Raw genomic sequence first — 15,731 nt, forward strand, 5'->3', positions numbered from 1 at the left:
AGGCTCGAGAGCGGGCGGCCGGCAGCGGGGTGCCCGGCGGGGCGCAGCCGACGAGGAGCCGCGGGGCGGCGCGGCCGGAGAGGCAGCCTTCCCCTGGCTGGTGCCCTCAGCTGCTGACAGTTCGCTGGCTACTGAAAAGGGTGAAAAAACAGTTTGGTCTCAGCACGTAAGTGGAGAAAGAATGGCTTCCCCTAGACTTCCTCTGACATTTATTCGTATTTACATTATGTACTTAGTGTCTGAGATCAAGGGCAGCTCTGCAGCTCCGTTTTGAAGCATCAGCCAACGTTACTGTAGTTCACGTTCAAGGGAATGTGTTTTCCATAATGAAAACCAATTGCGTCTAAAATAGTTAGAGAGTCATGCAGTGTAACATAATATACAGATGAACTCATAATCACAGCCAGCTCTGCATTCACAGCCAATTATTCATTACGCAGGTCACTTCCATTCATTATTATACATGAGAGGGATCTTAAAATGCAAAGTGAGTGACTGGAAAAGGCTGTAGGACGTGCCTCTGACAAGCCATCACTCACGGTAATCCTCCAACACACAGACAAATCTCTGAAGGCAAAGGCCTCTGATGTCTGGTTAAACAGCAAAGCAGGAGGCCGTGGCAGGGCCCAGACAGAAAGTTACAGAGATTTCATCTCATCACCGTTCAGGCTGATCCACTTGATTGTTTAATGTCAATCTTCGTTGTTTATCAGCTTCGCAACGGTAACATCATTCCTCCAGACCTCCAACAGGCATTAGGTACCCGCTCATATATTGTCCAGCACTCCTGTTATCCAAGACAGTAGTTAATCCTCATGCAGGCCGGAGGAGTTTGCACAGGGTAAGAAATACTACCCCGTGCCCAGGGTGCCTGTTTGACTCAGAGGTCCAAAGCACTAATATTTCAATGTGACAGGCACCTTAGGGGTGTCTCTCATCTAACAGCTAACAACTTTGGTCCTAACACATTCTGCATCATACTGAATGGCAAAAAACCAAGTAGAGAGCAGGTCTGCACCCAGACCTCAGTCTCGGCCATCTGTGAGCCAGCAGAAGGCAATCGGGTTGGCGGAAGCCGTTACGGGAGCCACTGGTGGGCAGCAAAAGCACAGGGCTCAGCAGGTGACGTGGAAGTAGCAAACATATTTGTAGGGCTGGATGGAAGGGGGCGGCTCAGCGCAAATGCATTGGTGTTGCTGCCCTTACTAGTCTTTGGTCACCCTGTCTCTTCGCCCACCTTGTCCTCCAGCAGCTGGCGTGCTGGCCCTGTTTGCCCTGGAAGGCAGCAGTGCCGAGGGCCACGTCCACGCTGCCGCGAGGAGCGTGGCTGTGGCACAGGAGCACGGCCAGCCTACCTGGGCATCCCGGGGCTGCTCCAGCTGCTGGGGGACCCACCTTCGGGAGGTGCTTGCACAGCCCTGTTGGGACCAGGTGAACACCTGGGAGATGTTTCAAGATCAGCTATTGCTTGTGGACCATCCATGAGCCTCTGTGAGCTATGTGTCAGCACAGTACCTGGGTGCTCCTAGGCAGCGGTGAGAACAATTACTTTGAAATAGAGGCAGCGTTTAAGTGCACCCCCCCTCCCTGAGCAGCTAATCTACACATAAGACAAACCACCTAGGTCACAGCCACAAATGACAGGGTTCATTTTTTGGGCTTGTTTTCACAGACTCAGTGGCAAAGGAAAAGACTGCTTCCGGAAACTACAGTCCAGAAGTTTCAAAGCCTTACGCAAAGGTGGGTGAAGAGTGTTAAAACCAAGCGAGCAGGATGCCTTGTTATTAATAGCAGAGATCCTGAGAAGGCAACGAACACAAGCTGCTGGTTCTAAACTGCAGCCAAACGGGAGAGCTTGGGCGAGGCAGGGCTATCAACCATACCTAGCCCAACTGGACTAACTTCATTTTAGCTCCAGGGGAGGAAACAGCCCCAGTCTAGCACTGGATGTACACAATATATTTTGATGGAACAAAACGCTCCATTAATAGCAAAGAACGCTAGACTAAGAATGACAACAAGAGGGGAAGCTGTAGTTTGTAATTGCTGCTAATATATCAGAGTGCTTGCTCTTCCAGAGAAAGCTGTCGTCTTATAATTCACAGTGGGATGAGCTGCAAAGGATTTTGCTTTCCTCACTTCTGAATTAATGTGCTTGCAACTGCTCTGGCAAGGAGAGACATTTCGAATGGAGTTGGCTTCCTCTCTCAGTGGGTGTCAGGGAACAATAAGGGCTAATCACTCAAAGCACTGGTAAACATGAAGTGTGCAAGAGAGAAAAAGTTAATGTACCACGGCAGTTAACACTGCAGGGGAGGGAAAGTTGGTTTGCTCCACAACTGATATTCCCACAGTGAAAAAAGAGGAGGACTGGAATCGTTCCTGTTGCCGGGGAATGTCACTACAACCTCTCCTGCAGAGCCCTGCAGTCACCTCAAGCTCACGTAGAACATGCTCTACTGACAAAGGAGGAAATTGTTTTCTAAAAAGAGTGTTGGCTTACCAACGACAATCTCCTGCCTGTGTTTTCTGGCTTGCACATCAGGTGGAGCAGGTAGGCTTGTAAGAGAGATTCCCAAGGGCACAGTTAGCAAGTATTTCTTTCCATGGCAAGAGTGAAAAAAAGAGTTATTTAACTCAGGCCAGGTTCACAGTATGGTCCTCCAGGCAGTCCTGTGAAACCTGGCATGACAGAGGAAGGGATGGGGACGTCAGAAAAAGCAACAGGGGCTGTCCGAATCCTCCTCAGACTCCATTTTGAGTGGCTATAGTATGAAGATGCAATTCGGTTGCAAGAGAAATTAGCTGTGCGTTTCCAGGAACTGCATGCAGAAACAACAGCCGTTTCACTCCCAGCACCACTGCTGTCTGGTGCAGACAAGCCAGGACTCTGTGCTCTTTCATCAGGGTTTTCGCTGCAGTATCGCAGGAAAGTGATAAAGCACCTTCACGTATATGAAACACTACAGTGAGGAAAGCGGCCTATTACGAACATTTTAGTAGTTTCCAACACTCGTGCTTCTAAATTAAAATTGTATTCAAGATTAATTCACTCTTTTGAGGAATTCACCTATGATTCTCTTAAACATAGGGCAACTACTGGAAAGATGCCGAGAAATAATATTAGAGCTCCCCACTTGATCTCTTGCTGCTACCAGACTGTCCCCTCCTCGGAAAATTCTGTGGGCTGTGGGAAGACTGCGCCTGCTCGGGGAGCAAGGCTACGCGAGGAAAGCCTCGTTAACTGGCAGGGAATCACTTTCACCGCTCTCGTCTGCTGATTTCCAGCCAGTCCTCTATCTGCTCTAGTAATTTAGAGCAGATAGGCTGATGATACCCAAGTCACCAAGAATCCATGAGAAGGAACGGTTGAGATCCACCTCGTGGCAAAAGCCCCCTTTCCAGGACTCACTGTACGCTCAGTGCTTCATAGGGCACGGACAAAATGGTGCTGCGAGCGCAGGGATGTGTAACTTTGCTCTCTCTCTTGCAATATGAGTTACACCGGGGCCTGGCTGAGACAGGGAGACCTGTTGCTGAGCTCCACGACTGTGGCAGGCAGCAATACAAGCTGACCAACGCGTGAACGCTTGGAGCAGGGCAGGCAGACGGCTTGGGCTCTGCAGCTTCTTGGGGGCCTTTGAAGCTGCGGAAAGTGCCTAATGGAGCAAGAAAATGAAATCTTGTCATTGCCTTTGTAGACTTTGCATTTGCAGTTGCTTTGCTCAGAGGAAGATGGGCATCAGGGCTTGATCCCTACTGGGAGAAGGGCAAAGGCAGAGCAACTCCAGCAGGGGCAGAGCTTCAGCAGCACAATGTGCTCCTAGAGAACTGCCTCGAGCTCACCCAGGAGCTGCAGCAGCAGCAGCACGCAGGTGCTTTCAGCTCGCACGTGTTGTGGCTGCTCTTGGCAGCCCTGGTCAGGAGCCAGCCCCAGCTGTGCCAGTGAATCAGCTGCAGGGTTGCCGTTGCACAGGCAGACACGCAACACAGGAAGGATGGCAGTGACGTACCATGCCATAAAAGCCTGGCAACGCTTCTTGAGCTGCCTCAGGGCTAGCGGTAGGGAATAGGGACTGCTTTTTGCTCCTACACCATGTGAAGACTTTGTCAGCAGTTTTCATTGACGGGTGGGGGAACAGGCTCATCAATATTAATGTGTGGTGGCCCAGCAAGGTCCCAGGTACCTCATTTCAGACTGTGTTCCTTGAAGAAACTGCTCTGCCTCTGCACTAGCTGAAGAGATTTGAGCTGTGCCCCCCGCTCCTTTCTGCTCCTCTGCATTGGCACATTCCCCCAGCAGGGCTGGGTATGTGCGAGCAGGCCAGGAAAGCAGAGCCAGGGCAAAAATGACTGCTCCCTTCTCCCCCATTCCACATCTAGGAGGAGGAAAAAAAGAAAAAATCTTTTATTCTTAAAGTGGGCGTCAGTTCCCACCACGGCTGCGCAAACAGCTGTGCTGCTGTCTGGGGGAGAGCTAGCAGCCCTAACAAAAAGGCAGGAACAAGCAGGAACTTTCTCCCTAAGCCTCTCCAGCTGGAGCATCTGCTCCAGCATATCCAGCCCCTGAAAGGGAAGAAGAGCAATGTTCCTCTCAGTGTAGGATTAACTAGGAGGCTCAGCACTGACATATTGCATGTGAACGTTGCTATCAGTTTTGCTGCTTGGCTTAGCAGAAACATCTGGAGGCTCTGGTGGGGGGTGGAGTATAAAGTGACATCATTAAAAAAAAAAAAAAGACAGAGAAAGAGAAAGAAAATCAGAAGGCTAGATAGAACAGTTGAGCAAGCAGAAAGCCAGGTGGGAATTTAAAAGTTAGCACTCTGCAATCACCAGCGTATTATTCTTTTACTACGTCCTCTGTGGCAGAGGTCTGCAATGGCTGGGTCAGGCAGACACCAAAAAAAGCTGCCACAGAGCCCTGTGATTTTTCAGTTCCTCCTGCGAAGGCCATCCTTTACCCTGCTTAAAAGCATAACGAGCGTCATGCACCAGCTGATGCAGGCTCCCCCAGGCCGAGCCCAGCGCTTGCCCCGGCCGAGCCCGGCAGGGCCGAGACCCCGGCCTTCCCCTCGGCCCGTGGGGCCCCGCTGCCACCTGCCGGCAGCCTTCGCCTTCTTCAGGCTTTGCAAAGGTTTGGAAGAACGCTTCAGCTGATCAGTTCATCCGCAGCAACAAATAGGGTACGAGAAAAATAGCGACACAGCAGCAACCAAGAGGAAATTGGGGGTTTCACGTCAGGATAAAAGATGAGTCTTCCTGAAGAAATCGGTGTCTTTCATGCACGCCTCATGCTTAGGGAAATAACGTGAGCTTCAATGCACAGAGAACCATCAACACACCATATACATGATGTGCACACCTTTCAAAGCCTTGCATGCCTTATATTCCATCTTCACAGCTTGTGTTTTTGCTCAACGTCTTCAAAGGTCTTGGAAGAGCCACTACTAAAATGTGAGGTCCAGCTGCCAGAAAAGTCTCTCTGAAATAAAGAGCTCTCCTCTTCATGCTTGAAGGCCCTACATGGGTTAAATGAGACATGGGTTCTTGCTGCAAGGTGAAACATGACAGACTTCAGGTGATCTGGAGGTCCCTACCCCCACCCACCCCTGATTCTGACTCTCTTTAATGTCACGGCAATCAAAGACTACTTTCCCTTCCCACCAAACATCATCCTAGGGCTTCACAATCTCACTATACTATTAACATAATACAACAAACCTAAATATCTAAAACTAACAAAGACCAGCTTCTCAGTAACCCTATCCTTTTCAGGCTCATTTCCCATATACAGGTAATAGCTTTAGCACTTTTTTTGATTAGACAATAGGAGTCCTAAACTTCAACTTGAGGCCTACTCTACCTAGGCACAATAGACAAATACCCTGACTCTTCACAGTGACGCAGGCAGTGATGCAGGCAGGCGAGCTGGAGAGGAACCATAGCTTCTCTTCAGCCAGCACATCTGTCTCACCAAGGTTTTGTCTTGTCTGTAATCACACCATAAGTTGGTCCTGCAGGGGTGAATTCTCAGGAAAAAGAAAGTTAAAATAGAAAGACTTGTTGCACAAGCATTTTAACTATTTGAGTTGATTTCATCTGTGGCAGTAACTTGACTTTCTACCAAGAGCATTTGGGTGCCCTGCATCATCAACTCCGTACGGTTTTAGTGCTGTGATAGGACAAGCTGTTGTATAACAATATCTTCTCCCTGCCTTTTTACTTGAAGGAAAAAAAAAAAAACCAACAACAACAAAAAACAAAGCCAGCCCATTTCTCAAAGGATTTGCTCCTGCCAGCATGCATAAAACAAAACTTTATGATTGTCAGAGCAAAATTTATCTAACCAAAAGGGAAAACTTTCCAAGAGATACTCAAAGTATGTAGAATGATGTTCTGCTGCAAACAAAATCACCTGCTTGTTTCTATACAAGATTTTTCAGATGAAAGCTGATTAAAAACAAAATACAGGATCATCTTTAGCATTGCAAGGAAGCCACGTGATAGGCATTACGCTAGCATAGACGAGGAGAACATTTTTGAAGCAAACTTTCTGATCATCCCCTCTTACACTGCTTTGGCTCACATGGCAAAGTAGTCTTGGAGCACGTGCACTGGTTTCCTTTCAGGTAAAATTAACCTGGTAAATGGACTCTAAGCTCTAATGGGCCTTCAGTCCACAGAAGGAAACTAGGGCCTGTGAAGCCCCTGGAACATGTACGTTGTGCACATCAGGTCCTCAGCACCAACCTTTTTGCTTTACAGATTGGTTCCTATTAGGCAGCACTACCTGCTAACATAAATATAGCTTTTAAGTTGACGTTTGCTCTAGAGCAGAACACAGAGCCACACGCTTGCACTGTCAGGGCTGAACTTGGTAAGCAGTTATTCTTCAGGCTTTCCTCTAGTTTGAGATTCCCATTCACCTAATATGCACAAGGTGACCTAAAAAAATCCTACATTGAAAGGTATAGCTCTTCCTGATGGCAGACCTGGTTAGCTCCTTACACCTATATGCTTCAGTAGTACAGGAGTCAGGAGCTGAAAGGTCAAAGAGACTCTTCAGAGGCCCACTGATTGCACTATGCTGCTGCTTGCTCCATAGTGCCTGCAGAGCAATCAACTTTACCTAAGCTTTATTCCCTAGGCTGACACAGAGCAAAGAACCAGGGACTATAGCACAAATCTGTCTTCCTCTTCACCAACTCGAAATCACTGGAGGATTTGCTTTGGAAAGACAAAAGTACTACAGCAACTGGAAGATATGTAAAGCATCTCACAGGAAGTCCAGTCACTGTATTACCAATATTTTCCACCTGCTTTAGATCAGGGTCAGACATAGTAACAGTATCCAAAGAACTGGAGAAGCTATTGCAGATACAGCTGGAATCTTGCGCACTTTAAAACAGACCAGTTATAGATTTCAGTTTTGAACATTTGCAGTTTTGAAGTTCTCAAAGAAATTTCACAGCTTTTTAATAAAAGGACATCATTTTTCTTTAAGAATTTGCAGGATAACACCTGTTACAGTTGTACTCTTCCTCACTCACTCATAAATTAAGGTCAAAAGCAGCTATTGGTCAAAATCACTGCATCTAGTACAGGCAAACAGAAGCAAGTTTCAGGAGGTAGAAGATTTTTAAGAAACATCCAGTCTTGATTTTTGAACATCCAATGATTAAAACCCAATCATTTTTATAAATGCATTAAAAAAAATCCTTCTAAAAACTTGGAGGAATAAGATCATGTTGCAATTCTGTGTGCTTTCTCTGAAATCTGAGATGCCTGAGACCATATACTGTACAGATGGCAGATGAATATTTTAAAGTTAATATCATTGTATCAAGTGATTCATGTAAATGTAGAAGTTCATCCAGACTTTACACAATAGCACTTGGCTATCGAGTACAGCAGAAAGTTAAAAACCACCAATTCCACAGGGCAAAATATTCTCTTGCAAAGTATGAAGAGGAGAAAAGTACTGAGCATAAAGACAGCCAAATAGTGTTCCAACCTTCAAAAAGCATTAAGAGAATTTCATCTGAACCTCATAATTTCACTATGATAAATGCAGAAAGTGTACTTGAACAAAGACAAGACAAATAGCATTTTAATTACAGAAAGGCGGCCACTACTGCACAGAATATTTATATAAACATAATCGACTGAGATGTTACTGTCAGTAACAAATAGGAAGGAACATCTGGAAAAAACCTCCTTTCTATTTCTACATCTACATAAGAAAAAAATCAAAATAAAAGTAAATCCTTCATTAAAAGGCAATTTTAGTAGAATAAACTTAAAAATAGTGCTTACAGGCAATTTGAGAGAGCGACCTCGTAGGGAATGTAAAGTGAAAGTGCAATAAATGACAACAAGTGAAAAAGTTATTTTATTTTTTTTTATTTCTCAGTGTTTCTTCATTGTCAATACTGTCCTTTTGCTGCAACATGTTGCAAAAAAACCCCTCAGCCTTTTCCATTTTAAACAGCTACAATATTTACAGGCTGTTTCCAATAACACACGCAGACACATACACACTCACAGACACACAGGTACATATATCCCTATCCCTGGCAAGGTATCCATTTGCTGGTAGAGGCAATATATATTTTCATTGTCCATTAAAAGCAAAGCCATTCTCTTTCATTCATGGCTCTGCTCCCCTCTTCCTCCATTTCCTAATCAACAGCTTGTTGTCAGGCTTTCTTGGGGTCTTTATGTAACAAGTTAACATATCCAGTTATTTGATCTCCATCTTTCAAAGTCGTGGACTAAATATACTGGGGTTATCTATTCAAACTGTATATACCAGAAGTCATAAAAATTGCTCATATTCAGATGTTTGTGACTGAGTGATGCATGTATACTCCTGAAATCTTTTGGAGCAGCCATCTTAAATCACCTTTTTGGAAATACGCGTATCATGCTGGGGTGAAACAAGCCACATGCTTTACTTTCCACCAAGGTGTTATGTACCCACTTTTTTACTAAGGCACCAGTAATTACCAGTATAATTTCTGAGCGTCCAGCTTCACTGAATGTACTGCATTAAGTTATCAAATATTAAGCTAGACAAAAAAGTAGATGCCTATATAATAGGTATAAAATTCCTTAATAAAACTAAGTACATAAAACCTGTGGTGGTATAACCCCAAATCCAATATAAGTTACATATTTTGAATAATATCATTAATCGTAAGAAATGCAATCTAGCCTGCTCCATTTTGTGAATGGAGAGTCCTGTAATTGAGAAAGATTTTTAAAGGAACTTTTTTGTGTCTACAGTCATAGGTTGTATGGTGTTGTGTGCATTATCAGTGAAATGATGTGAAGTTGGATCCAACTGTAAGGCATCTCTTCTCCCCCACCAACCCACATGAGCCAAAAGCTTTATGGCTACTTGCTAGACAGCCAAGAGCAGACCTGTGCCACAACTGTTTTCACCTTTCATCTCATCAGTTATCTAGGCTTGTCATAACAGTTCTTCACTTCCCAAAGGGGTTGTGAACATGGGGGTGAGGAATGCCTGGCAATGAACTACACAGCTGATAGGAAAACTGAGGTCAACACTTAGAAATATAGCAAACGCTTCAGCAAACTGGCTACAGGACTGTTCACCCTAGAATGAAATTACCAAAAAATCCAAAACAAAACAAAAAACCTACCCTCACAACAAACCCTCTTCACTCTGAAGTCACTTCACAGATGCTGAATCACAACCGAGATTCCCAGAATTCATCACTCTACAATTACCCTGTAGCATAAGGGCTCAGAATTCGAGGTATCATCGGCAGTATCATATATGTATGTTAGGTTTTTTTTTTTTTTAATCAGAACATTTTATAAGATTTCACAAGCAGGTGATGTGGGCAAAAGTTAAAAAAATTAAACCACCACCATTTTACTGATGAACGTAATCTGCTTAGTGGGGTTATTAAGCAGTTTTCTGTAACTGAATATTTGTTTCAGTGGAGCATTAAGTCTTTACACATGTATCCATAGATACCACCTTTAAAGAAATCTGAAGGAAACAAAATAGATGGGGATCTACCTGGAGGCTAAAACAACAAGACTTAACTGGAATGTTTGTATGGCAAAAGAACATCATCACACAATGCAACTGGACAATGGAGTTAAAGCACTCTTCTATAAATGGTTCTCATGAAAGTTTAGAAAGAGCTGAACGCTCTACACTGAGGTGAGCCTGGACTGATAGGACACTGATTTGAAAACAGTTATCCTTTCCGTACTCACAACAGAAAAAAAAATATATATTACACATCAAGACTAAGGCCAAAGAGAATAGAACAAAAATGAAGTTATATCCATCTGGAATAGTCTTCTATGGACAAACCTATCCTGTTGGGAGTTTGAGGAAAAGATTTGATGGGTTTTGTCACTTTCACAGTGGAAACAAGACATTAACTTGACACAAAACTAACATACAATCATACACAAATCAGAGCTCAGAATATGGGAAAATTTTAAAAAGTTAATTTTCACAAAACCTTATGGAAGAGTGAAACTGCAACTAGGTTATTTTGGTTGAGCAGATCTGGAATAGGCACAAACACTCTTTGAATGACTTCACAATAGGTGTTTGCTGAATATGTGAAAGAAGCTATTAACCTGTTAACTGGCCACATTATAATTCATCTCCTGATGACACCACACTGGAAGCCTTAAGATAAAAAACAAACAAAAAAAGGATTCATCAACTTTAGGAAGTCAACTTACCCTTTAGGAAAGGTTGGTCTTTTTCCCCCATCTACTGTCTCCTAATCTAATTCCAGGCAGTTACTTATTTTCTCTTTCTATATGAGAATATATATAGGAGAATATATATTTTTAAAATGTTAAAAAGTCATTGATTCCTATCACGGAGATTACCAGCAATGGACACTGCCACTATCTTGCCTTAAAGAGAGTAAAAAAGATCGTTCAAAGTCAGCATTAACATACTGAAAGTGTTGCTTCAATCAAGTTTTAAACAACTTCTACTTGTTTTTCAGTCACCTGCTTATCTCCAGGCTTCAATACAGGAAAAAACTTTGCAACTAATATCAAATGGCAGCCTATTTCCAAAGAAATTCTTTTAAAGAACCTTTATGAAGCAATATTCTTAGTGGTACACAAAACCCTGTAATTATTCAAAGGGAAGGACATAGAATAAAACCTTATTTAAAATGGCTTCAGTTCAAACGTACATCATTTCTTTGCTCCCAACAGCAAGATTACAAGATTGCTGAAGAAAGGTTCATCTACTGTGCTACATTTTCAGAAATGCAAGAGATGAATTCAACTACACTATAATGCACACATATGATAAACTATGTGGAACAGCAAAATTATTTCAAAGGTGGCAGATTCAGAACTGTGCATTTATACCAAGATTAAATAGGGTTGCATATTCATCAACAGATGAATAATATGCAATTATAAAAAGCACAGTACAAGCTTTGCAGAGTGTATGATGAAAGCAAGGCCCCAGTATAATACACTGGGACCAGTATTAACAATTGACTAGCTACCAGGCATATAAAATTACCCTCTCACAGCCAGAAAGCATACAGTGGCTCGAGTCAGAATATCTTCTGAATATCTTTAAAAAAAAAAGTTAGCTGTTTCTTTCTACATTTTTTCCTCACCCCACATAATTTCACTCTTACATTAGGTATATTATGAAAAAGGTTTCTGTGATGATTACAATAACCTCTATGACATACCAGAAGTGTCCTCTGGTTACGTTATTTAGGAAGAAGTGGAAGTGACCAGGAAAAAGATGGCTGCTTCCAAAAGCTAGGACTGTGTGCAGTTTCTCCACAAAGTCCTACATAATCACAGATCAGAAACAGGAAACAATCACAAGTAGTACATTTTTTTTCTTACGGGTTGAGAGAAGAGAGCCATAAGAGCTGCAAGTCAAAAAACAAACCACAGTTTCCCCTCTCACACTCCCATGATAGTTCCGAGTTACTTGTTTCCCTGAATACACACATTTAAAAAAATACAATAAAACCTAGGATATGTAACACATGAATAATTCAACTTCACAGTTATAAATACTCAAATTACACTTACATAGAATATATATTCACTGAAAATAAAATTCAAGTCATAGAAAAGAATGAAGACTAAAGGGAAAGAAAAGGCAAGGTGGTTGAAGTGATACAAGTTTAGGGCTGTGCCTTCTATAAAAGCTTTTTAAAAGGTAAAGTCAAGTTTTTTTTAAATGGATGGACTCAAAAACGCTTTCAAGAATCCATGAAGCAATGGACCTGCCCCTCCCCCTAAAAAGAAAAAACCACACACACACACAACTATCTTTGCCAGAGAAGAGCCAGCAAAACAACACAGCCAGCTCTGGGTGTAAAGAAGCAAAGTAGCCATGGCTAGCTGAGGGAGGACAGATGAAAGAGTATATTGGGGTCCATTTTAAAGCTAGATGGGTTGTACAGACTTGATGTACCACTGCCACCACAGTAAAGTCTGATGAAGTACAGGGATATTCAGGTACATGTTTAGACATTTGTGATTTTACCATTTATTGTGAAGACGATGCAGCAAATGCACTTGTACAAAATACAAACATTGAACCAAACCCATGGCACAGCCCTTACTATCAACATGTATATTGAGAGGGAGGGGATTAATCCCAAAGGCAATTTAAATAATGGTATTTTATATATTTATATTTATATATATAAATAAATGTTCTCGGCAATCTCAGGGTTGTTTTTAGTGCATTGCTGTAAAAAAATTAGTGCAGTTCTCATTAACTTTTTAGCTCATAAGGAATAAGAATCTATACATCTGTTCAGTCTCTTCTTGCCACACATGAAACTTTTACACTGTTTCACCAAACCAAAAGTTTGTAGGCTAGCCAATTTCTCTAAAATAAGGTGAACAAATTCCATATACTCTGTGACAAGACATGGCAATTTTTGGCAAAATAATTAGAAAAATATGAGGTGCTCTGATCTTAGAACTGAAAAATTTGTCGATTTTAAAGCATTACGCAATGCATAAACAAAATTTATAAACAAGAAGATATGTCTCAACAAATCTATCCTTCATGCAAATGTTTCTTCAGCAGCTAACAACTTAAAATTTCTTACACTTGTTTATTTGGGGAAAGGGCTTAGACAAATCTGTGTTTCAAGTCCTTTCCTAGAACTAGACCAAAGTTTCATGCCCTGGGAGCTGCTTCTTCTGGCCCCTCCTCTCTTCTGAATCCTTGGAGAAGGGGAAGTTTAACTGTTAAGGAGATTCACACTTCAGCCCCAAGTTCGAGGACTCCAGTTTCAACAACAGCAACGTATTTATCTTCAATTTGAACCAGCAAGATGGTTTTATCTATGTGGGACCGACTACTTGGATCTCTGCTGCAAGGCACCCAGCGGTGAATCACCTGGGGGGAAAAAAAATAAAAAAAGTGTAATAAAACATGAGTTCCCAGGGAAGAGCTGCCATTTCACAGATGTGTCTGATAATTCAGGATCTTTGTAGGGTAAAGGAAACAATAATAAAAAGGCTATACTGTCTTAGCCACTCACTTTTCAGTGGCAACATAGCCACAAACGAGCTATCCATGCAAGTTTTGCTAGGCATCTGCAGCAGCTTACCTGAGAACTGCCAGTTAGATTTGAATTTTAGCAGGAACTGACCCAAATCAGAACCAAACAGTTCAGACAAACTGTGAATAACTATGGAAAAAAATGTACACATAAGGAATTTATATATTTGGAAGCTCTAGCTGTAATGAAATAGTCTCAAAATATCTCAGTATTTTGCAGCACAAACTACAGTTCTGTGCCATCATCAGGAGTTAGTGTAAGACACTGTCATCTGTACATCAACCTCTTGACTTGTTTCCTACCCACTGTGACCTTAAGGATGTTCTTTTAAATTCCATTACTCAAAGATCATTTTAAATGAGAAAAATATTACAAAAAGGAAGAATTTCAGAAACTCTGCCATGAACCGCTGTCACATGCTCCCTTGGACCTAACAGCATTCAGGTACTTTCCTCTGCAGCTTCCAAGAATCCCTCCTGATATTGGCAATCAGAAGAACCCTTTTCCACCCAGGTCTTTATATGACAAACTCATTGGCTCAGCTTCCTCCATAAAAAACATACACTCCCCCTTTAACTTCTGGATGCACCAAAGGAACAACAGGAGTGGTCCAAAGGTAGTAACGCCACCTCCACAGGAACAGATGCTCTCAAATTACCCAGTTGTGGGAAGAGAACTCTAAATTCAAGCCAAGGTAATGTGAAAAGCAAATAAAAAGAGTATTTACAAAATCCAAGCACCAGCACAGTTTAAGATTTCTAAAGAGGCAGGTAATTTGAGAGAGAAAGAGAGAGCAAGAGAGAGCGAGCGAGCAAGCGAGAGAGGGAGAGAGAGAACCTCAAGTAATCTACATCATCCAACATCAAATCCAAGAGACTCCCTTAATTATCACTGTACCCAGTTGACAAACTAGAGATTTATCTAGTAGCGTAGTGAGACTCAGCCTTGTTTACTGCATGTGATCTATACTGCATCCATGGGGAGAGCATTTTGTTTGAGGAAGCACAGTATCTTTAGTTCCCCCTTGTTTGATTCAAGCAGTCCTTTTCAAGCCCAACTTTATCAAAACCTGTCCAAATAAGATTTATGTCGTTGTAGAGATTGAGGACAGGCATATTCCATCCACAGACACACCAAACATTGCCCAGTGAAGTCCAAGTACTATATCCTTGTAGTTCAACTTTAAACTGGTGCCTCTGAGCTAATGGCTTACTCCAAAGGCATCAACATTGGGGCTCCTTAACAACCAACAGTATATATGCACAAGTTGTGCAGAGAGTAACTCACCAAGACCATTCCCCCATTCAGTTTCACCTCCTGCTGTATTGTGACCAACATTTATTTGATGCCCATAAAAGGGGCAACATTAGTGACATTAATATGACAACTACATATTTTCTGTGAAGATAACATGCACAATTATGTCACTAGATAGCAAAGAGATTATAAGAACTCTTGAAGGGTTTTGGGGGGAAAGAGGTATCTTCCTCTCTATCCCATTGAAACATCATGTAGAATAGGCTTTAACCTGAAAGTCCTGGAAGAACATGTAGCAACAGTCCAAATAGGATTGCCAAATTTCGTTTCCTTGAAGAAACCCTATGATGTCTTTGTATATTACACATATAATACAGTGTGCTTAGCAAAAGAAAAGGTATAGTTGGGAAAGGTACATTACGACTACATAGTGCTCAGAAATTCAAAGTTAATCCCGTAATATTACACTTAAATGAATATTGCTAAGGGTGGGGACATTTCATTGTCAGGACAAATACAATATCCTCCTCATAGTAGTTACACTGTAATTTTATACAACAAGAAACCAGATCCAAAATACACAAACTTCAAGAGCAATGACTCCCAACCTTTTGTCATAATTCAAGCCTGAATCTTTATCCTTTATACCTATGTGCAAAGTCCAGGAACAATGTGTCTGTCTTTCTATTTTTACTTCCCTGTGTTTTCCCATTCTTTCACTCTCTTTTTACTCAATTCTGCTTTTGACTATTGCTTATTTCCCCCTGTTATGCACCAGAAAATCTACATGCCACTCGGTACATGGCCATCATTATTCATATGTAAGTAGTACCAGGACACGTTTTTTGGAAGCTGAACTGCATACCGAGAGAGCTGACATAATGCTTTGGCTGG

General features: G+C 42.2%; 1 protein-coding gene across 11 annotated transcripts in view; it reads right to left on the bottom strand.

Moving 5' to 3' along the window:
- Positions 1–12,531: 12,531 nt before the first annotated feature.
- PCNX1 (pecanex 1) overlaps positions 12,532–15,731 on the bottom strand; it is a 92,472-nt gene continuing 89,272 nt past the window's right edge. For all 11 annotated transcript variants that reach the window (XM_068946124.1, XM_068946123.1, XM_068946128.1 and 8 more), the window contains one exon: positions 12,532–13,414. In XM_068946124.1, coding sequence (XP_068802225.1) covers positions 13,274–13,414 — 141 coding nt within the window. In that variant the 3' untranslated portion in view covers positions 12,532–13,273. The remainder of the gene's footprint in view (positions 13,415–15,731) is intronic.

Source organism: Struthio camelus, chromosome 5 (genome assembly GCF_040807025.1).
Source record: "Struthio camelus isolate bStrCam1 chromosome 5, bStrCam1.hap1, whole genome shotgun sequence".
NCBI classification, from domain to species: domain Eukaryota; kingdom Metazoa; phylum Chordata; class Aves; order Struthioniformes; family Struthionidae; genus Struthio; species Struthio camelus.